Source organism: Nylanderia fulva, unplaced genomic scaffold (assembly GCF_048542155.1).
Source record: "Nylanderia fulva isolate GAGA-0341 unplaced genomic scaffold, ASM4854215v1 Scaffold26, whole genome shotgun sequence".
Lineage (NCBI taxonomy): Eukaryota > Metazoa > Arthropoda > Insecta > Hymenoptera > Formicidae > Nylanderia > Nylanderia fulva.
In genome coordinates this window covers 1,780,790-1,803,961 of record NW_028190325.1, presented here as the reverse complement: position 1 = coordinate 1,803,961, position 23,172 = coordinate 1,780,790, and the positions used below count along the sequence as shown (strand labels likewise).

The 23,172-nt window shown below is 39.3% G+C and overlaps 1 protein-coding gene across 5 annotated transcripts in view; it reads right to left on the bottom strand.

The window, feature by feature from the left end:
• L (zinc finger protein Lobe) overlaps positions 1–23,172 on the bottom strand; it is a 78,564-nt gene that overhangs the window by 2,242 nt on the left and 53,150 nt on the right. Inside the window, exons 1-6 of one of the 5 annotated variants that reach the window (XM_029313107.2) lie at positions 18,513–18,970; positions 18,014–18,241; positions 13,768–14,000; positions 9,645–9,787; positions 1,308–3,129; positions 119–1,204 (exon numbers count right to left, since the gene is read on the bottom strand). In XM_029313107.2, the coding sequence (XP_029168940.1) occupies positions 119–1,204; positions 1,308–3,129; positions 9,645–9,787; positions 13,768–14,000; positions 18,014–18,110 (3,381 nt within the window). In that variant the 5' untranslated portion in view covers positions 18,111–18,241; positions 18,513–18,970. Of the gene's footprint in view, positions 1–118; positions 1,205–1,307; positions 3,130–9,644; positions 9,788–13,767; positions 14,001–18,013; positions 18,971–23,172 lie in introns of those variants that run through there. The other 4 variants (XM_029313105.2, XM_029313106.2, XM_029313104.2 and 1 more) reach the window with 4 other exon arrangements.

The following is a 23,172-nucleotide window of genomic DNA, read 5'->3' as shown; positions in this document are numbered from 1 at the left end:
GAGAATATTAAAGTTTTATTGAATGTAATTTGGAATTACTAGACAAATTTATATATTATTGATTATTATCTCGAATTTATAGATTACTTGAAAAAATTGTAAATTGCTATATACTAACCTGACACTGTATACATGTATAGGTTTTCGAACCATTAGTGTTAGTCTTTTCATGTTCTGTGATTCTGTGCTTCTCTGCCTCTTCTGAATCTTCGAACTTCACTCCGCATTCTTCACAGCGTTTTTTATCTGTACTTCCCTCGTTTCTGGTTCGATTCTCTACATTGAGTCCTCTGTCATCCCACTTGTCCTTGGAGCTATTCCATTGGCCGTTCTTGCTGGCGAACCAAGTCGCATCGTACTTGGCCCGTTCGTAGGTTGTTGAGTTTAGAATAGGCAATCCCTGAGAATGTCGCATGTAGCAGGGTTTGCAGACCTTGAGCGGTTGTCCGCTCGTACTGGCAGGATTAGGTGGTAGGCTGACGAAATCATCAGCGGCAAAATCGCGCAAACAGAGACAGCAACCCTGGTTCTGGGTTTTGCCGCTACCGGGACTTGTTGGACTAGAAGCGGCGGCGTTACGCGATCCTGAAGACGTTCGTAAATGATGCCGCGCATGCAGGCGACACTCCAGTTCGCTGATCAGCGTCTGCCGGCAAACGACGCACGGCGCGGGTAGATGAGGCAAAGAATTGTCCAGTCGTTGCTGCGGGTCCACGTTCTCTAAACTGTGTCTTTGCACGTGATCCAGGAATTGACTCTCCGAGGTCAGGCAACCACGACACACCACGCACGTGTCGCTCAATTGTATTTTACAGTGTTTCTGGAGTTTGTGTTCGGCCAAGGTCGCACTAGACAGGCACACCTCGTCGCAAATGTTGCATTTGTGACGTCCACCGGGTTCGTTGGACGCGTGTTGGATCCTCGTATGCGATTCTAACTCGGTTCGCGAACGACAAACCTCGCCGCAATAACCGCACGTCAGGGTACTCAAGGTGCCTAGACTCTTATTGGACAGTTTAGGAGGTGTGTGAGCCAGTTTCTTATGTGCCTGCAGCTCAGCCTCGTTCGCGAATTCGCCGCGTTCGCAGAGCTCGCATTGCTGACCGGAAGTGCCGTAATTTGCACGTTTGTTATTGTTGTCGCGCTGATTCAGGGAATTGTTGTTACTCGACGCTGGCGAGCGACCTCTCTTCAGAGACTTCGTCTAGAAAATTGGAAAGAAAAATGAGTTAACAAATAATTTTACTGATTAATCGATTTTTTTTCTCTCTCTCTCTTTCAATCCTAATAATATAACAGATACTTACTTCTTCCTGATTTCTGGTCGTTCGATGAACGCGCCCATTCTCTCTCGAGTTACTTCTCACGGATGGCATCTGATGGTCTTGGGCCGCGTGGTGAGCCTGGGCGACGTGTCGATCTAAGAGAAATTCCACGGCGAAACCTTCACGGCAGATGGGACATCTGTAGAGACTGGTCGAGTGGCTGGCCAAATGAAGCTGGAGTTCGAGATCCGAACCGCAGCAGATTCCGCAGAAGAAGCAACGCGCCGCGATGCCGCCACCGGGCGTCGAGGCTGGACTCCTCGCGGCACCGACCGGGCTGTTGTTCATCAGGGAGACGGCGGATGGAGGTGCGTGCACGCTGCGCACATGAGCTGCCAATTCAGCCTCACTCCTGAAGAAGCTCCTACCCTCGCCGGAAACTGCTGTGTTCGCTCCCGGCGGTGAGTTCTCATTGTTGGATACGGTGGTGCACGTGCTACACCGGTAGACTCGACACTCCTGGCTGTGCTTCACCGCGAAGTGCACCTGTATCGCTACTCTGGAGTCGAAGGTGTCCCGGCACAGAGCGCAACGGTACAGATGATGCGCGTGCACGTCCAGAAGGTGCCTCTGAAGTTGATCCGGATGCGGGTAGAGTTTTTTACAGGCACTGCACGCGTACTCCTTGCTGACCTGGCCCAGATAATGCTTGGTCAGGTGAGCCAGCATGTCCTCGCGCTCCGAGAAGATGGCCTCGCACTTGGGACACAGATGTTGCCTGGCGGACATCTCCTGGTTACGGTGGTCGGCTTGCAAGTGTCGCGCCACATGCTCCCGAAAGGATTCAAAGTCTTTTAACGCGGCACCGCACTGACCGCACAGCAGAGTATTAGCGGTATAACCGCCGACAGCGTCCGAGGAGGATCTGCTCGAGTGCTTGTTCGTGAGATCGGCGGCTTCCGGCGCGTCCCGGCTTTTCGATATCCGGGAATCTCTCGCGGCACCGTCGTAAATGCCGCCGTTCAGCTTCGTTTCTCCGTAATCTATAGCGTGCGTCGGCGCCGGCCGGCGATTCTCACAATGCTGAAGAACGTAGTGCTCGGCGTAGGAAGCCGCCGAGGCGCACGGAATGCTGCACAGGGGACACATCATCATCGCTGCGCCGAAACCGTCTATTCGGTGTATCGACAACAAATGATCGCGTAGACAGGCCAACGTAGAGAACTTCATGGTACATTGGTTGCAGGTGAACGCGTTCTCGTAATGGTCCCGCTCGCCAGCGGGCCGGTCGCCCCGATCTTCGGACGTCGGGTACTTGCGATCCAGTCGGGATTCCTTCGCAACGTGATCCTGCCGGTCCAGTGGTTTACAGGCAGCCGCCTGCTGCTCGTTGGAGGCTCTACTCGGCGACGGCGGTCGAGCCGCACCTTCCGCGCCGCTGAGGATCGCCTGGTGCATCGTGTGTACGTGCATCTGCAGCTGCTGCATGCAGTTAAACGAGTCCCGGGTGCAGTACATGCAGGCGAGTTTCAAGGGTGAGCTGAGAACCGGAGTCGTGGAGGCGCTGCCGGTGCCTTGTGACGTCTTCAGGACGTTCCTCGGGTTCAGGCTGAGGTTCAGCGACGGCGACGGCGACGACGGCACCGGCGGCGACGACGTGCTGTGCGAGGACACGCTTCTTCTACCGTAGTCCATGTCCTGGAGCTTGAGACCGGCCGATTGAGATGACGACGACGACTGGTGTTTCTTGTGGGACTGCATGTGCGCTGTCAAGGCCGCAGCTGTACTGTAGCCTCTCGTGCAAGCCGTGCATTGGTAAGGCCTCTGGGTGTCGTGCGTTTTCAAGTGAATCTTCAGGTGATCGCTGAAAAAGATGATAAATGTGTTAGAAAACTCGTATAGCGAAATTTACAATATAAAATTCAGTTCATAATTTAGAAATATTGATTCATTTATGTAAGCGCTAAATAAATAGAATTAATAGCTAAAATATACATATGTGGCATGTCGATTTGTTATTTAATACTACCATTAAAATTCTATTAAATTAAATTGTGATACCGAAAGAAAAGAAATGATGTCTAGACATACGTGTTTATAATTCATCGTATTATTATTAAGTTATCATATAATTAAAAACGCAGAATTAAAATTATATGCAGATGAAATATTAATTTTGAATTTTATTTTATGTTATAACATCAACATTTTTCGGAAATTAAAATTATGTACCAATAGAAATTATCAATAAATATGTTTTGGTATAATAAACATTTCTTTCGATTTAAAATTTAATATGAAATCTAGGATTTAACATTGAAAATGTAATTATGCAAAGATAATATTTTTATTTAAAAACCCAATAATATTATCTAACTGCCTATTTATCCATGTCATCAATTCTATAATTGCATTTTTAGAATAAAATATAATTTATCGTATTAAAAGATAAATCAGTCTGCATAATAGGTCAATCATTTATTTATATATTATAATTAGTAATTGAGATCTCGGAATTGTGGAAAAAAACATTGATTTAATTTTAAAATAATTAAAAACATTAAAAAAATAATATTTATCTAATTTAGCAAAAATAAAGACGTAATTATACAACGAAGATAACACTTAGAATAATGTTACCTAACTATCTATTTATCCATGTATCAATTCTAATTGCATTTTAAGAATAAAAAATATAATTTATCGTATTAAAAGAGAGATAAATCAGTGCATAATAGGTCAATCATTTATCTATGGATTGTAATTAGTGATTGAGATCTCGGGATTGTGAAAAAAAAACAATTGATTTAATTTTAAAATGATTAAAAACGTTAAGAAAACATTTATCTAATTTAGTATTAAATACGTAATTATACAACGAAGATAACATTTTTACTTAGAGATGTATCATTTAATAATATTATCAAACTATATTTATTTATCGATTTTAAGAGTAAAATACAATTAGGATTCATACATTGTTAGATAGATAATTATATATAACATTAATAGATCTTTAAGAGAGTAACAATCTTAGCTTTACCACATAATTATGTTTCCAGCGTCAAGTGAAATAAATATCCTTTTTTTTTTTTTTTTAACAAAAATGTTTTTTTTTTTTTATCGTTATCTATATTATTTTAAAATTAATTCAGTCTATCGTTTTTTTTCCACGATCCCGATCACTAAATGCTATTCTCGTAGATGGATGACCGACCTATTATATAGACTGATTTATCTTTTAAATGCGATAAATTGCCTTTCATTGTACGAGAGAGAGAGAGATAGAGATCAGGTAGCTAATTCAGGAGATTCTATTTCCTGTAATAAGCGACGAGAGAGTCTATGTATATTAAGGTTCATCGCAGAAACCGCGCTGTCAATCACACACGTGGAAATAGATTCACCTAACGGACGAGGATATTTCGATTTCCAGTGCGGAAGTCGGATATAAAACGATCGGGTGTAGCGCGCCGCGATCTTTAATAATAAAACTGTAGGACGTGATCGACAATGTTAATTTATCGACGATTTGATATACCTCGAACTGAGATACTTGCGCTTAATCTCGGAGATTGGATTTACGGTAAAGCGATCGGCGAGTCAATCCGAGGTAAAAGAATTAAACGACGGCGAAACTTAATGAAAATGGACGGCGAGTTTCGTGGAAACTTGCTTGAAAATATTTTTCTCGAGTGCTAATTAAGTGTCCCACTAATAAAGCGCCGAATATATTATTTAGAAGGAAAAGAGATCGGCGATGTGCCGGTTATATATTAAGTGCGCGATGACATTTCCACAACATTTTATTCGGAAAATTCCTGATTAAAGAATAAATTACCCTCTCCTTGTCATATCGCGAGAAATGGAAATCTAAAATCATTTTGTATCGTTGCACTTTCATACGAATATGAAACTATATTGGTATATGAATTTGAAACGCTCTATTTATTCTTTCGACATTTAAATGTGCAAAAGTGTGGTATAGAAAATCGTTATTCCGCGATAAAATAACGAATAGAATTAATTATCTTTCTTCAGCGTATAGTACTTCTTGTTTTATATTAGACAGAAATTGATATCAAGAAAGACAGAATGAAAAGTCTCTCGTTGCATTTATTTTCTAATTATTTCGGAAAGAGAAAATGAGAAAATTAATTTTCACGTTTCTCAAATAATCGAATAACTCGCGAATCTTTCATTTCATCACACGATCATTTTAATTGGGTACAGAATATAAATAAATTATATGCGATATTTATGCAGAGTTGCGTGAATTTATTAATCGCATTCTTTCCAGAAATCGATCTCGATCAATTGTAAATAAAATAATCAAGTTCGCCAAATATAAAAACATAAAAAGATGCGAATTAAGAATGCATCATTTTCGACAAATGATAGAACGCAGGATTTTGGACACATCGAACCCGAATAATTAGTTTTCGAAGCTTTTACTGATTGAGAATAACTTAAAAATATTTTTGTCGCAATCATCTGTCATGTGAAAAAAATGTCGTGAAGTAAAAGATTCATGTGTCGTATAGAGTCAAGAAGAGGGTACAGAGATTTCGGACAGAGGCAAACGTGGATATAAGGATTCGCTGATTTCCGTGATAGAACTCGCGAATGAATAATTCATCATATATATATATATATATATGATGAGATACACGTATATATTTGCGTGTGTGTGTGTGTGTGTCCATGGTGGAAAACTGAATCCGCATTTAAGGTGAGGTCAGCCTGACGAGGTTTGAGCGAGCGAACGGTCAGCGAGCTGTCTCGGCTCGCCGAAACGAAGACAGACGGCGAATTTACTCCTGCACTTTGCGCGTGAATTATTCATGCGCCACCAGGATTATCGCCCGGTGAACCGCGGCTGTCCTATTATCGAGCGTATCGTTTTGCGGCCGACCGACCGAGCGACGACGAAAGAAGAGAAAAGTTTAAAAAAGAACGACTCTCTCAAAAGCGTGTAAAAAGCGTCGCGCTCGCTTAACGAAGAGAATGGACCGACCGACGACAAGTCCGCGCCGGTCAAGCCGGTATTAAATACCACTCGCGTATTCCTGTTTTCGCACCACTATTATGTATTTGATGTCACCTCGACGTTGACCGTCTCGCATCGTCGACCATAGATCGGAGATGACATTCGAATGCAGATTGATATATATCTTGTTTCGTTTTTTTTAATTGCATATTTTACACACACACATCCTGTTTACTTATTTTACTTTACACCGAAAAATAGCGACAAAAGGATTTTCTTAATTTAAGATGATATTCTTATATTATTCTTATTTTCAGAAAAAATATACTAAAATTTAGAGAAATTTCTTAAATTAAGAGGATCCTCTTGGCGCTAAGAATACAATTTTTTCGGTAATAGATGAAGTAGAAAATGCGATGAGACCGACAGGTCGTGATTTTAATCTCGCTTGAATTGATTTGATTATTGCTGAAGATTTTTAAAAAACCGAACAAAGTAATTGAGTTATTTAATGATAAGATGTTTCAAGAACGTTTACAAAAATGCATCTTAAAAATAATTTTACAATATCGATTTATTCTCATTTGAAATGATTTGACTATTGTTGAAGATTAAAAAAAAATCGAACAAAGTGATCGAGTTATTTAATAATAGGCTTCAAGAACGTTTTACGAAAATGCATCTTCAAGATAATTTTATAATATCGATTGATATTTCTTTTTACAAAATTATTATCAAATGTCACGAAAGAAATACTTTACCTTCGAACCTAATCATTTCTGTTAGTGTTAAAAAATAATCAATTTTTAAATAATTAAGCTATAGAGATAAGCTATAGAAAAGAAGAGCTCATGATGATTTCTAAGAGTCTAACTCACGGAAGAGAGAAATGTGGAGTTCAAGCGCGAAATGGCGAGCAGCCATTCTACAAGAAAAAAGATCGTGTTTAGGGTGCTGAAAGGAAATGGAAATAAATGGACCGTTAAACTCCACCCTCGCGAGAGTCGAAAGAATCACCCTATCGCGTTGATTCGTGGGTGCACGATCTTCACATACTCTCATCTTACGAGTTTCAATTCAGTTACGATTCAAATGATTCAAATCTGAAAAGATGATCATTTATTACACATCATCATTTATTACAATTACTTCATTAAATTCGATCATTTTGTTCGATTTTCTAATCTTCAACGATTTAGCAATTCAGCAATTTTTAATCTTCAGTCAGATCATTTCAAGCGAGAATCAACAAGAAAATTACGATAATTTGTTGGTATCCTCGCATTTTCTGCATCTAACAGTAAAATAAATAAACATAGTGTGCAATTAAATTACTTAACGAAACAAGATTTCAATGTGCATTCGATTGTGTGGGGGGATTTTCTTACTCATTTTTTCAATCTCTCAATTGTCAACATCATGAAATCGTCTTATTTCGACAAGTAATTTTTGTTTAGTATCTGTGTCAATGTTTGTGATCAGCTGACTGTAAAAAAGTTTATACGTCTTGTTTTTTTTATCGAAACTAGATTAGTGCAAGAGCGAACAGTTGTCAAAGTAGTTAGAGGTCGAATCGTGACTTCGAGTTGATTGTCGATGGACCATGAGAACTACGAGACTGCCGTAAAATGTGCGATCTCGCTACCGCATTCCGTGAGAATAAAAACATCGCCGTGACGAGGTATTGTACTCGTAAGATACATAAAATTTTCCGACCGGTTTTTCGCGATCAAATCGAATTTTTGACTTCGATGGTGAATTAAAACGTACGTAATTTTAATGCGTTCTTAAAACATATATAAATTAATTTTTTTAAATTTTTGCAGAAAATCACATTCTCCTATTTAGATTTTCTAAAATAAAAAAATTATAACAAAGGAAAATAATTTTTCTTATATGCTTTGGTTCCTTTTCGAATTCATAAATTTTAATGAGACGATTTAAATAGTACGGTGCTGCATATTTACCGTAAACGAAAGTCTTAGTTAAGATATCTTATTCTGAGTCGCTCAACGTGAGAACCACGGGAGATTTTCACCCTTTTGTTAGATCACCCAAACTGACTGTTAAAGTGGGAGGACGAATAGAGACGTGGCGTAAAGATCTTGCGGTACGATTGTAATAGCGGCTGACAGGTGAGGAGCAAGCCTCTGTTAGGACCTCTCTCAACAATAATAACTCGATTCTTTGCAGTCTTGTTTTTAATCAAATTCGCCCGAGATTATTATTTTAAAATTATTAAATTATATACTCACGCGTGCGTCAAGTTTAATACAGATTAAAAAAAAAGAATATTGCAGATGCGAAAAGTGTATCCAAAACATGTATTTCTTATATATAGACAATACTTGATTTTATCTTATTATTATATATAAAATCGCTTAAAAATTTATTAAAATAAAAAAATACAAAAGATTCTCACACGACTTAAAAAATCGACAATTTTAATAACAATTTTTACATTTTATATATAATTCTATGTTTTATATCCCGTTTATTTGCTACTAATAAAATCGTGGATCTCAATTTTTTTTCGATAAAAAGAAGCTGACAGAGTGAATTGACGATGAGCGGAATCGTTCATGGAGATTCGTAAGGTGTCATCGGTTGCGAGCGCGACTTTAACGAGCGGCGAAGGCGGACGAGCGGCAACGAGGCACTTGACTAATGTTCTACCTGTTGTCCCGTAACACCTATGCGTCCTACCTGTCTGCTCACCTGGGGCCCCGCAGGGGCTCGCGAGCGCACACGCGTGTATCCAGTTAGAAAAAGGTACTTTGCGCGGGCCCTCTCTCTCTCTGTCTCCTTCTTTCTCTCTGTCTCTGTCTCTCTTGGACCCAGCTTAGCATTTCAATGCGCACGGGACCGATTCAATATACCGAGAGAGGATAACGCGTGTGAAAGAAGGAAACAAACAGATGGATACGACGACGAAGAGTACTAAGGAGCGGGTGGTAGGAGAGAAGAAAGAAACAGAGCCACGTAAGAGAGTAAGCTTGACTAATGCCACCCGGGGCCGTGGTCGTCGTGTGATCATTACTCATTTGTCACCCGTTGGATCGGTCGGAGGGCCCCGTTGGGCCCCGCCAGTGCCCCGTCGAGGGCCCTCGTTTGGCCATCTGTTGCGTTTATCATGCTTGTGCCAGCGCGATTGTTTCTTTTACGCCTTTCGATCATTTTTAGCTTTATCTAATTTTGTAAGTTTCGACCTTAAGAGAATTTCATAAACCTATCGATGAACGCGTCACAGAAAAATAGTTGGAAACGCTCGCAAGATTTTTTACATTTGTCAAATTTCTCTTGCAATTAAATTACGTTTGTCAAATTTAATTGGTCGTCAATAGTTCATAAAATATTGTGGAGAAGTATCGTGAAGATTTTGCGCTTACCTCCTAGAGAAGGCAGCCTCACATTTCGAGCAGCGATATCGCCTGTCTCCGGTGTGCAGCTTCACGTGACGATCGCGACTGCGTTTGTGCTTGAACAGTCTGTTGCACCAACTGCACTGATACGGCATCTGATCACCGTGACTCTGAAATTGACACAATTTTTATATTATAGTACTAATTTGATCAAAATACATTTTATTCATAGAAATTAAAAAAGATGCAGCGAATAATGACAATGACAACATACTCGCAAAACTTTAAGAAGAAATTGTATCCTTGAAACTTAATGAAAAGTTATAGAAGCTGGAGATTTTTAAATAAAAATTCTATATATCGCTTAAGTTATGTTCACGCTGGAACAATAACGAACAACTTTTTTAAGAAACCTGGAACATCAACAAAAAGTTGCTCTAGTGAGGACGCAACTTAAAATTTTCAGCAACAACTAGCAATTCTTTTAAAAAAGATGCTCGCTGTTGCTTCAGTAAAGATGCAGCTTAAAACTTTCAGCAACAACTGGCAACTTTTTGAAGAAACATGGAACATCAACAAAAATTGCTCGTTGTTGCTCCAGTGAGAACGTAGCTTGAAACTTTCGGCAACAGCTAGCAACTCTTTTAAGAAACATTGAACATCAACAAAAAGTTGCTCATTGTTGCTCCAGTGAGGACGCAGTTTAAAACTTTCAGCAACAACTGGCAACTTTTTGAAGAAACATGAAACATCAACAAAAAGATGTTCGTTGTTGCTCCAGTGAAGACGCAGCTTTATATTCTCACTAAAGCAACAACAAACAATTTTTTTAAGAAACATGGAACATCAACAAAAAGTTGCTCGTTGTTGCTCGTTGTTCCTCCAGTAAGGACGTAGCTTGAAACTTTCGGCAACAGCTAGCAACTCTTTCAAAAAACCTGGAATATGAACAAAAAGTTGCTCGTTGTTGTTCCAGTGAGAACATATAATAGTTTTAGAGATTGCAACATATACTTCAAGATTCTATTAACGCTTACAAGTCCGTACGTATCTACGAGACGAAAGGTACCTCAAGCAAATCTCGGAAGGATACTTGACAGGCACAATAATAGCCGGTTCATGCTTAACATCTCAATACGCCGCGCGAGTTAAATGCGAGGAGCTTGGACGCGCCAAAAGAGTCGGTAGAAAAGAGCAAAGAGTCATAGAGCAAGGAGAGAAAAAGGGAGAGAGAGTAAGAGAGAAGAGGTAAGCGTCGGTTCTCTGTCGGCCTCGGCCACGAGGACGCGTCACCCACCCAGATCATAGTGACCGATATGATCCCATACGGGTCACCTTCTTTGTGCTCCCCCGCTCGCGTAAAACGCTCGTCGCACGCGGTTCCTCGACACGAAACGGTGCCGCGCGACAAGGTAAGTAAGCTCGGCACGTACCGACGAGACTGCGGTCGACTTTCGAGCTGTCGGCTCCTTTGAAGAGACAATCTGGACGAGGGGCGAAGCGATCGCCGCCTGCTCTCTCGCTCGGTCCGGTCGAGAAGAATCGCCGGACAGACGGTATGCCGATGGAACGGCGACGAGAAAGTATATGTGCATCTGGCAGTTTAGCTAATCGGACCAGGCAATAACCAGCAACGACGTTTTAGATCGCTTGAAGATGAAAGGTCCGAGAGAGAATTCGAGTCGAATAATCCTCGGACGATCGCGTGAGGTATAGGTTACACCTCGGAGTATTTTCTTCATGAATGTTATAATGAGGAAAAAATTCACTTCTTAAGATTTTATGAATCTTTAGACATATCTTTGATATAATTTCTAAAAGAAAGTTAATTCCAATAAAGAGCATGTAATAAATTAAACTAGCTGGGGTAGCTACACCCCACGCGATCTTCCAAGGGGTTGTCTCGAAAGATGTTGAAAGATATTTATAATATTTAATGGGACAAATTTTATAATGGACAACTTTATGACAAATTAATTTTTGAGACAATTTTAGAATGTATAATTTGCAATATATTTTTAAACTTTGAACATCCTCGAATGTTTCGTTTACCGATGTGACTTGTTTGCAAAGATTGAGATTACTCGTCACGTCTTTCGGACGCAGAATAAAACTAGCATTGCGTACAAGTGCGTTGAATAAATAGGCAGCTATTTCTGCCTAGACTCGACAAGGACTTGTCTTGATTATCGCAGTCGTATCTGCGTGCGATTCATATACGAATTCGCGAGCTGAATCGCACTTACACAGTATGTTCAATAAATAAGGGGACTTTTTATTTAACTCATGGAACACGTAACGCCATCTATTGAACGTTGATAACATTAGAAAGGTACAGGTCTCACCTTTCAAACGCAGCCAACTTCATGTAAATCGGTTGACAGGTTAAAAAGTTACGCGCTTTTTAATGACAGTATGTTTTGTGCTTGTGTCGTAAAAATACAATGGAAATATTAAATTTTGTTTTAAACTTGGAAAAACATTTAGTGAGACGTACGAATTGATGCAAAAAGTGTATGGTGATGATTGTTTAGCTCGTTCAAAAGTTCATAAGTGGTTTAAACGATTTAAAAATGGTCGTGAAGATTTGAATGATGATGAAAGACCTGGTCGTCCAGAAGGAAGTAATCGTGCTGAATTGGTGGAAAAAGTCCGCGAAATCATTGCTGTTGTTGTCAAACTGTTAATAGAGAATACTATTTACAAGTTTTACATCGTTTGTGGTCAAGAATTGTTCGTGTTAGACCTGAATCCAGAGGGGAAACAGCTGTTTTTATTGCATGATAATGCACTACCTCACAAAACCAAAAAAGTTCGTGAATTTTTGATGAAAAAACAGATTTGTGTCATCGACCACCCTCCGTATTCTCCTGATCTATCACCATGCGACTATTTTCTGTTCCCTAAACTGAAAACTACCATGAAAGGAGCGTTTTACGATGATATTCCAGCCATTCAAGCAGCCGTGACACAGGTGTTAAAGAACATTCCTTTAGATGACATGAAAGAGTCTATGCATAAATTGGTTGATCGTTCTAAACGTTGTATTGAGTTAAATGGAGACTATTTCGAATAAAAAATAACTTTCAAACATAGTACGATACGTGTTTTATTCTATATCTTAAAAGTCCCCTTATTTATTGAACATACTGTGTATATATAATATAAAAGTATATATGTATTCAGGAACCGAAAGGGTCGACTGCCACCTGGATGAATAACCTGGTACAACCTGTTATGGGTATGATGCTACAGATTCTGACCTGATGATGACCCGTCCCAGGACGCGGAAGAACGAGCTAATGTCACCGCCATGCAAAATAGAAAAAATCCGAGCAGAGAGAGAGAGAAAGAAGAAAAAAGGAGACTCGCCACGCGTCTTCCAGGACACTCGCAGGAGGAAACGCGTTAACCTGCTCGTGTACGGGACTCGTCAACCTGCGAAATCACACCTTGGACCTTTTCTCACACCGCGTGAAAAGAGAGCTTTATTCGCGACATACGTGGCGCGCATACTAAATACCTGTGACGAATGAATCCTTTTGGTTTTGTTCCCTCCTTTTTCTTTCCGCGCTCGTCTGACATCTCGTATATCTCACGTTATCGCGAATCGATGCAAAGTATAGTATATACTTAAGGGGATCCTAAGACTAGTCATATTGATAGCAGCGCAAAGTTCAATTCGACCATGAATATTTTTATTGGCTATACAGATTGAAAAATCCTTTCAGTTCAAGTACCTATCTTTCGATTAATTATGCAATCTGTATAACCAATAAAAAGGTTCATGAACGAATTTAATTTCGCGCTGTTATCGGTATGACAAAGCCTTAGAATCACCTCAAGGACCTCAAGGTTGTAATAATTTTAATAACGCGTCGCAGAGAAAAAAGTTTGGATACGAGAATTGCTGTCTTGTAATTTATGCTAACGCGAATTTCAAAGTAAAAAATATGCTCGATTCTCCTCTATAGAACTCTTCTTCAATTTATAAAGATCTCTATCTGTGGACTGTTGGACATTTTATCATGCAAATATCTATGCTAAAATCTCTAGACGCGTATATTTCTATCTTCAGCCATTTATATCTTCAACAATAATCAATAACGCAGTTAGAGAAATCTAACGATTGAGACATCTGTAGCTTTACCTGTTCGTGCTTCTTCAGATAGCTGAGACGCGGAAACTTCCTGTCGCAGAACTGGCAGGGATAGGGCGCGGCAGGGTTGGTGCCGTCGGGGTTGACGTCGGCGTCGACCTCAGGCTCCGACGGGAAACTCGCTGACGTCGGAGTGGCGCAGGAAGACGGTGTCTCGCCGCCGCGTCGTGAATTGGGCCCGCCATCCTCGCTGTGCCACGAGGAACTTCCGGTTCCTAAGGCTTCTGCAATCAAAAAAAAAAAAAAAAAAAAAAAAAATCATAAGCATGGTCCTTTTCGAGAATCGGTCTACAAGACTCATTTAATGGTTTTGCAAGTGTCGCTCTGCTAGCGGGACCAGTTCTACACGTAACAAGGCGACCTTACGAACTCGCGTCTCTCATGCGTGTACACGTAACGACATTATACGAATCTGGTCTCACCTCGCCCGTTACGCGTGTCCCTTTACATCGTCCTCGTAACGAGGCGAAGACGGTAAAACTCGTGCCATTAACCCAAGTGTCTTGGTTCTCGTTCGGGCAAAATAGCGCGGTTTCGCGAGAGACCCTGGATCGCAAGACTGTATTCAACAGGCAGGATACTCCTTGACATCTGATTTAGGTCTTTTTGTGGGAACAAAAATCTCTTCGAAGTTTATATACGAATATTTTTTCTAAAAACTGAACCGATGTAACATCCGCAGATTTATTATGTTTCATGAATACGTCAAATAAAATAATATAAAAATAATTATTATACGAGAAAGAGAATATATTCAACAGGCAGGATATTCCTTGATATCTCATTTAGGTCTTTTTGTGGGAACAAAAATCTCTTCGAAGTTTATATACGAATATTTTTTCTAAAAACTGAATCGATGTAACACATCCACAGATTTACGTTTAATGAATACGTCAAATAAAATAATGTAAAAATAATTATCATACGAGAGAAAGAAAATATACAATTTATATTGCGCATACATAAAATTGCGCATTGTAACGTACACCTTGAGAGTGAAACAATTCGGAAGCAGTGACCCCGACACGAAGCTTCGCAATGACTTACGGGGCAAAGGGGTCAAGTGAGGGAAGACCCCCGCGTCTCTGTCACAGAAAATCCGCCTTATCCTCCTCCGCGTCGAGGGAGAGCGTGTCGCGCCGGCTACTTCCGGCGAAGTCCACACGCCGGCTAATCACGAATAATTTATAATTGCCTGGAATGAGGACTAGAGAGATCCCACCGACTCTCGGGAGGATAGAGAGACGAAGCGCGCGCTGCTCGTAAATGGTGGAAATGACTCGGCTAGTTAGCCGTTTCCTCATTTGTCGTCGGCTCTCCGTCGACGGATCGACACCCACGAGTCGATTTAAGAGATTTTACGGAATCCCAGTCTACGCGCGCGACAGAGACCGACACCCAGAAGAGAGACGCGCGATCAAGAGCGTTACGCATCTCGTACGTCTCCGTAAATCGCTCGCATCCTCCACCCACGCGTCATCCTCGTGCGAGCCTCGTCTCTTCCTCTCCCAGAAGGATAGTCGCCCATGCGCCACTTTTGCTCAATTATTATTAAATTATTGCGTGTCGCACATATATATATATGTATATATAATTAAATATATATATCTAAAAAGATTCGAGAAAATCGTGAATAGAATTTTTTTTTAGAATTTGATCCCTCTGGGTTCTTGAAAAATAAAATTTAGTAATTTGATTGACCGATACTAATTATTGTTAATTTTAAAATGCGCGAAGAAAATGATTTGAGCCGAAGCAATTCGTCGTACTCATCTGTACTCCGAAACACTTAATGTTGCGCAACGTATGCGCACCTATCGAGGCGTTCGCCCAATTGGCACCACGACTGATTCACGCGTTCCAACGACTCTTTAGGGGTGCCGAGAGAGTTGTGAACCGGAGAAAGGCTGTCTCGGAACGTGACCGATCGGGCAATAAATATAAATCGAACTGGAGGAATTTTTGGCGAATTAAAACTACGAATATATTAAGCCGCATAAATAGAAAACGTGATGTACTTATTGGATGTCGCTAAATTTTAATATATTTTTAAAAAATAATTGTTTCTTTCTCCTCCGAGAATATATTCTCTTCAAGAACTCTCCGACGCAGAATATAATTTCCAAAACATTCCTGATAGTCATCCTATACATGAATGTCTTACTGTATGCTATAAGAGGGGAGGAATAAGATATCGGGGAAAAAGTAAGAGGGTTGATTGCGGAAGGAATCGAAGAAAGAATTCTCTTGGGTTTCGGGAGGGCTCTTATTTAACTTGCATGCAATCGGCGACGATGTGTCATCGGGGCGAAAATAGGCGCATGTAGCGATTCGACCCGATGCACGCGTCGCCGACCTGCGTCGCTGACAATGCTGTTGTCAGCTTCGCAACTATTTATAGGAGCACTTTCGACGACGCTTATTAATAGGGGCCTGACTTTAACGCCTTCGTTAATTGTGACTTATGTTGGGCCGGCGCCTTACGCGGATTTTCGCGCCAGTGGCGTAACATAAATTATTATATCTGTTCTTCTGGAAGAAAGTATGTATCTATCTCCTTTTTATATACCTTTTTGTTTTTCAATTAATCAAATCCTTAGAAAAATGTCTATTATAGATTTAGCGATTCATCTTTCATCTAAATATTCTTCAACTAGTTTATAAAAAAGTTAGATTTTTTTTTCAATAAAAGAAAGTCAAGAAAGATTATTTAGTAAATTGACAATTTCTTATTTTAAATTGTATTTTTGTGATTAGCTTTTTTAAATATTAAATCACACATAAAGTTAAGTAAAAAACAAGATTTTCATTTATTTCCATTTTTAATTTTTTTAAGAAAAAATCGAAACTCTAAAATGCTTTAAAAATTTATAGATAAAAGATGATAGATTTTTGCAATCTCGACATCTAGCAACATTTTTTCTCCCTTTGTTAATTGAAATAGTATTGTATATAATATGTTTAAAATAAATAGATTTTTTTTATCTTTCTATGAAAAATAGGAAAACATTATACTAATGTAGCGAGATGTTAAGATCTTATACAGTCATTTTGGATGTTGACTTTAGTGCTTGACACGAGCGTTTGGCGAATGAATATTCACACTGTCCACTCGCAATTATAAAGTAAAATTATCGCCGCTGTTACTGGCGACAGAGTTTAATAGCGCGTTCGTCAGAAAGCCGTTTTGTATCAACTTATTCTTGGCAAACGTCATCAATCGCGCTTCAAGGTATAAGGTACATCCGTATATGTGTGTGTGTGTGTGTGTGTGTGTGTGTGTGTGTGTGTGTGTATGTATGTACGTGTATGTGACTACACATCGGATATTTATCGTGCAAGAATGAGCATTTGTCACAGGGAGACTCGCGCGAGTAATAATATTTCATGTTGGCTCGCCAGACTCAATTTACACACAGCCGACAAATCCTTTGACGACTACTCCGAAAATCCTCAGAGAGAGATACCGGAAGTGGTCAGGAAAATAGTAAAAAGTTTGCTGGATGACATTAAATTGTATGACTTGAACTTGATAAACAAAATTTAATTAGTCAGCAATTTCTGAGCGATTCAAAAAACCAGAAATAAAAAACGTAATAATAAATATTAATGCGATTATATATATATATATAAAATAAACTTTTTTTCGTCCACACTTCCATCGGTAAAAGTATTAAATTAAAATAATATAGAACGAATTATGAATGATAAATTCTTTCTGCTGTGTTTAGGGTAGGTAAATATAAGAAATATAAACACAGACAAGAGAGAATAAGAAAAAAGGAATGTGTATGTGTGTATATATAACAAATTATTTTTCTGACGCACACATATATACACGATCACACACATAGGCCCGCTATAAATATACATATATCGGTTAATACACATAAATCACATTTTTAATTTTATTTTAAATACAGACCTTCTCAAACATGTCAATATCATTCGTTAGTTTTAATTGTATTTTTTAAATCCTTTCTGTAAACCAGATTCTGCAAAAATCTGTAAATTCAAGTAGAAAATTCTTGACGTAAATCCAGTAAAACTCAAAGGTGGCGAGAAAGAAACGAATAAAAAGTCGTGGAACGAAATAAGCAGGTAGAACGACAGTAGAGTTAAACTTTGTGGAAAAGTAAAGGGCTCGAGGTAAATGAAAAATCAGACGCAAAGGGAGGACGGAAAGAGAGAGTCAACAAGAGAAAAAAAGAGACGAGAAAAGAAGTTACATTCAAACCTTTAGACTTGTGTTGTTCATCTTGTGACGGTTCTTTATGCGCGTGGATCTTGCCAATCAGCAGCTCCAGCCGCGAGCTGTTACCTTTGAAGAGCATCTTGTTCTAAAAATCCTTCAAACAACTTGGAGGTTTGTTGGTGCGATGATATTTGCTTTTAATGTTCGATAGGTCTTCGATTCGTCACCAAATAGTCCACTTTACGTGTGTTTTGCGAGTATCAAACTGAACTGTCATCACGAAAGTGTCAACATAAATATCGATATCTCGACTATGGGAGCTGTTGTTAAGCATATAAATAAGTTCAAGTTGTGTACATGTACGAAGGTGGCGCGATCTGAAAATCAGCTGAAGTTTGAGCTCACCGACACGAGATTCATCGATCAAAGTGACACTACGAATTTCGAAATTAATAAACAGCTTTTTACAATTTTCATTCAAAACACCGTCCATTCGTCCTTGCAATGTCCTTAAGATATATTGACAACAATTTACCCTCACCACACATCAAATTCTAAGACAGACGAGCTCCTCATTGCAGTTTTTCAATACTACACCTTTCCAGTAAAGTGACAACAACCTAAGTTTGCTTTCTTATTACAGATGACAGATGGAAAATCACTCGTATGTCAGTGTCCCTTGATCCACCGTTCGACCTTCGCTTCGGCAAAGCTGGCACTCGGCGGCACCCCGGTAACTCTGATATCCCCGTGTTATCGAATTCCAGTGGAGCCCGCAGCCGATCGCGCACGGGTCGATCGATCCAGCGTCGATCGCGATGCTCCGAGAACTGCGGGCCTCGTCAGTCGGCGCGGTATCTCAGGCGATCCCGCGTCGAGAAACGAGTCAAGGCGCGCGTCAAGGGGGTCTCATCCGTTGACTATGATCGCGCGCGATGCAAGGCAATACACAAACACACACGCATACACACGCGCGCGCGGTCCAAGTCCTTCTCTCTAAACGTGGCGAAACGACGGCAGGAAGAAGACGCGACGGGAGAGAGGGGACCACAAACGAAAAACCGCCACCAAGAGAGAGAGAAAGAGAGAGAGAGAGAGAGAGAGAGAGAGAGAGAGGCCAAAGGGAGTCCCCTGGGAAACCAGCCACCGCATTGGACGGTAGGCGGGATCACACATTAACGAGCACCACCTTCCAAGAACCACCACCAGGCACCTATTAACCTTCAACCAGCTCCACCATCTAATCCTCCACCTCCACGTGCGCGGACCCCGAAGAGAGGACGCTTTACGAGCGAGAGCGCGCGATTCGGATGCCGACGAGAGGATCTGCATCTCTTCGACATCTCGTTCATCTCGTAATCATTAGGCTGTAGATTCTCCACTTTCTCTCGTAATCCTTGCGTTTATATATGCTCTTTTACGAGGAGATTTCAGCAAAGAAGCGAGAGAAACTTGAAGAGAAACGAGTTTTCCTGCCCTTTCAAAGAGTGTTATATAATCGGATAGAGAAAGAAAAGGAAATGATGGACCGCAGTGAAGATCGAATATGCTACTTTAAACTTTCGATTTTGAGTTCATCTCTTTTAATCATCTTCTGGTTTCATAGATTAAATGTTATGTAAAGTATAAATATTATATGTTTAAAGTAATGTAATAATAGGTTCATTTCTTCGCATCCAATATTGTAATGCGCGCGAATAATCGAACTCTTTGTCTATCGAATTCATGGCGATTCCGTATACGCAAGACGATTCATTATTCGCTAATTCTACAAAACCCTCGGCCAAAAAAACTTTCAGCAGGGTCTTTCAACCATGAAAGAGTTCTGTTATCGGTTGATTAGCGCCGTAGAAAATGAATCTTTAATCTATCTATAGAAAATTGCTTGCGATATTCGAAATATACATAGTTAGGAAAATTAGTTATGTATTGGCTACACTGGCGAGGTACAAATATATCCCACCGCACAATTACGCAAATATTTCCCGAATGGCACATGCGATGTTCTTCCCTCTACAAATTTTATTTTCCGTCATATTTGTATTAAATTATTATCTTCCAGTTTCAGAATAGTTTAGTTAAAAATTAAAACTTATTAAATTTTGGGACACAAAATTACACCGCTGATATAGTTGTGTAGGCCAGTTTCTAATTAAGGATTAAATGCATGTACAAGCAAAAATGTGTATTACAGACAGTTTAGCAATCGAAAGATTATAATCGCTATTATTTTCTATAATTTAAATAATCGAATATGTAAAGAGACGCGTGTTCTGTGCAGAATAATTTTTAGCTTTCGGCAACACCGGCCCATCACAGGGTGGTCTACGAATTCACGCGATAGGGTTCTAGAAGAAACGTCAAACAGGAAGAAAGCAGAATGGGGAAAAAGAAAGGAGGATGTCGGGAGAGAAGGGCCCCCTGCGAATCCTGTGAAATCGCGCGGAATGGATTCTCACACGCGGCTGGAGCTCTGTACCACCTTATGGGGTATGCAACAGCGTGGCACCCTATGGGGGGAGATCCATAAGGTGCGCGACCCATGAGCTGTGTCACGGGAAGGCGCCAGCGCCCACCCATCGCGATTATTTATCTCATTGCGATCGCGGCATTAGGTGGTCTACTAAGATTTTTTTTCGATCGACGTGTCATTGTAATTCCCACAGAGACGTATTTTTCCCTGTAAACCATGCATGTCTCACCCATATGTTTCCTTTTACACATATGTGTATTGCTAAGTGTCAAATTAAAGAGCTAATTATTCCTTCAAAAAATTTTTGAATAGACGACCAAAACATTATAAATATTTTTCATTTAAATGTTAGATACATTTTCTAAAATTTTAGCTTAAGTTTTAATTCTTGTAAAAATATATAAATGAATATATATAACGTTAACAAATTTAATAAATAATAATTTTTGTCACAATGTTTTCGCTAAAAAATTGATTCTACGAATTCAAGATAGAAAAATTCTATCTAGCCATTCGATCTTATCAAAGATATTATCTTATCTTATCTTACCAAACATTATATGCATCGTAAGAATTTTCAAGAAATTTTTGTTCCTTTAATCATTAGCTAATATAATATATTTAAGTTTATAGTTCTTTTTTATTTATGGTATCTAAAATATTTGTTAATTTGTAATGTATATTTGCCATTTCAAAAAAGAAAGCAGTGGATACTTTATACAAAAAGGTCTATTGAATGTCTATTAAAAAGGTCTAAATCGTGTTTATATATGATATATATATATATATATATATATATATATATATATATATATATATATAATTTTAGCATGATCTTTTCGCGATTTGCATCCTCATCGAGAGACGGTCTTCCATAGTTTGCGGTGTCATCGCAGCATGATCAATCTATCGCTGAAATGGACCGGATCATGCAAACGAGTTGATTCGATCCCGATCGAGACGAAAATCGTGCGATCTGTCCCACCGGAGCGAAACAGAGCAATAACAAAAAGCAAAGACAGATAGAGACGCTCTTTAGAGATCATCGTCTTAGGCACGCACGTCCAAGCATGCACGAGTAACCTTAAGAGGTTGCACGACGATGCATTTATCTGCGATTATTATCTGCGCTCGCAACGATTTTACGCCTTTAACAGCGAGACTCGCCAAGTAGTCCCGTTAAGAAGTTTTCTTCCAGAGAACAAAGAAGAGAGAAGATAAGTTTGTAGGGCGATAAATCGTCATGGATCGCCAATAACGAGCGCGCGATCGGCTTCTCCTCACACGCATATTAATAAAAAAAAAACAAAAAAAAATTACAAGTTGAAAGTCACGCAACGAATTCTCCGCGTTACGAGTGATTGTGGGAGGCACATTTAATAAGGCGCATGTGCGAGCCGAAGACGATGTTACGAGAGCGACCCCGCCTACGCCATTCTCTAACGCGGTGCACGCGTTTTCCCTGCCGTCGCATCTCGCATACACATTTCTACTACACGCGTACGCCGCCACGCACACCGCGTCTGACAAGTTGTATGCTATATCACCCACACGCGCGCACCGTTGACTCCCACCACTAGTAGCGTACGATGCGCCACGCGCGATTTCATTCACTGCTACGGCTGTGGACCGCGTGTGTATTAGGTGTTCACATACGCGTTTACTCGTCAATGAATCAGCTGTTATTTATATGTCGGTTCATATATCTGTAAAATCTTTTCATTTATACGCGATGAAAAATTTATCTTTTATTTCATTAAAATTTTTAATAAAATGATGGAGATTACTCTTGATGTGCAGATAATGTTCCTTTTTTAAATTTCGTTTACAAATTAAATAAGAAAAATATTTTATGCGTGTGTTAATACATACTCTCTAAATTTCTTGGAGTGAAAATCGAACAATCTCATTCCAAAAGAGTGAGATTCCACTCTTTTGGAGAAAATTTTACTCTTTTGGAATGAGATTGTTCGATTTTTACTCCAAGAAATTTAGAGAGTACTAAATTAAATTACTATAAATAGCGTTTCATCTTCATAAAAAAGTATACAGGTAAATCCATCAATGAATTAGCTGTTATTTATCGGTTCGTATATCTGTTCGTAAAATCGCGTAAAAGAAATGTGTCTTTTAATTTATACACGATAAAGAAAATCTATCTTATTTAATTTATATTAATATATTAATAAAGTTATAGAGATTACTTTGATTCGATGCAGATAATGTTTCTTTCTTTTTCGTATAAAAATTAAAGCAAGAAAAATATTTTACGCACGTATAATTAAATAATTACTATAAATAGCATAAATCTTCGTAAAAAATACACAGATTTCAGCGAATCTGTTAATGGATCATAACTGTTATTTATCGGTTTATTTTTATTTCTACGATGGAAAATCTATCTTATATCTAATTTGTATTACAACATTAATATTAAAATAATAAAGATTATAAATACAATGCAGATAATATTCCTTTTCTTTAAGGAAATTAAAATAAGAAGAATATTTTATACGCATGCAATTTTGTTCAGAATTGCATTTCTGGTCGATGAAGGTCACTCCAGTAATTTCTCCATTTTATTTATATAAAATTTATTTTCGTTCAATTAAAAACGACGTACTATATATCTCACGACAATCCTAATAAGGTATATTTATCTCGCTTGATTCAGTCGAGGACGCAAAGCTGCTGCATCGACGCCGTTACCGTTTCGCTATTTGCGGTC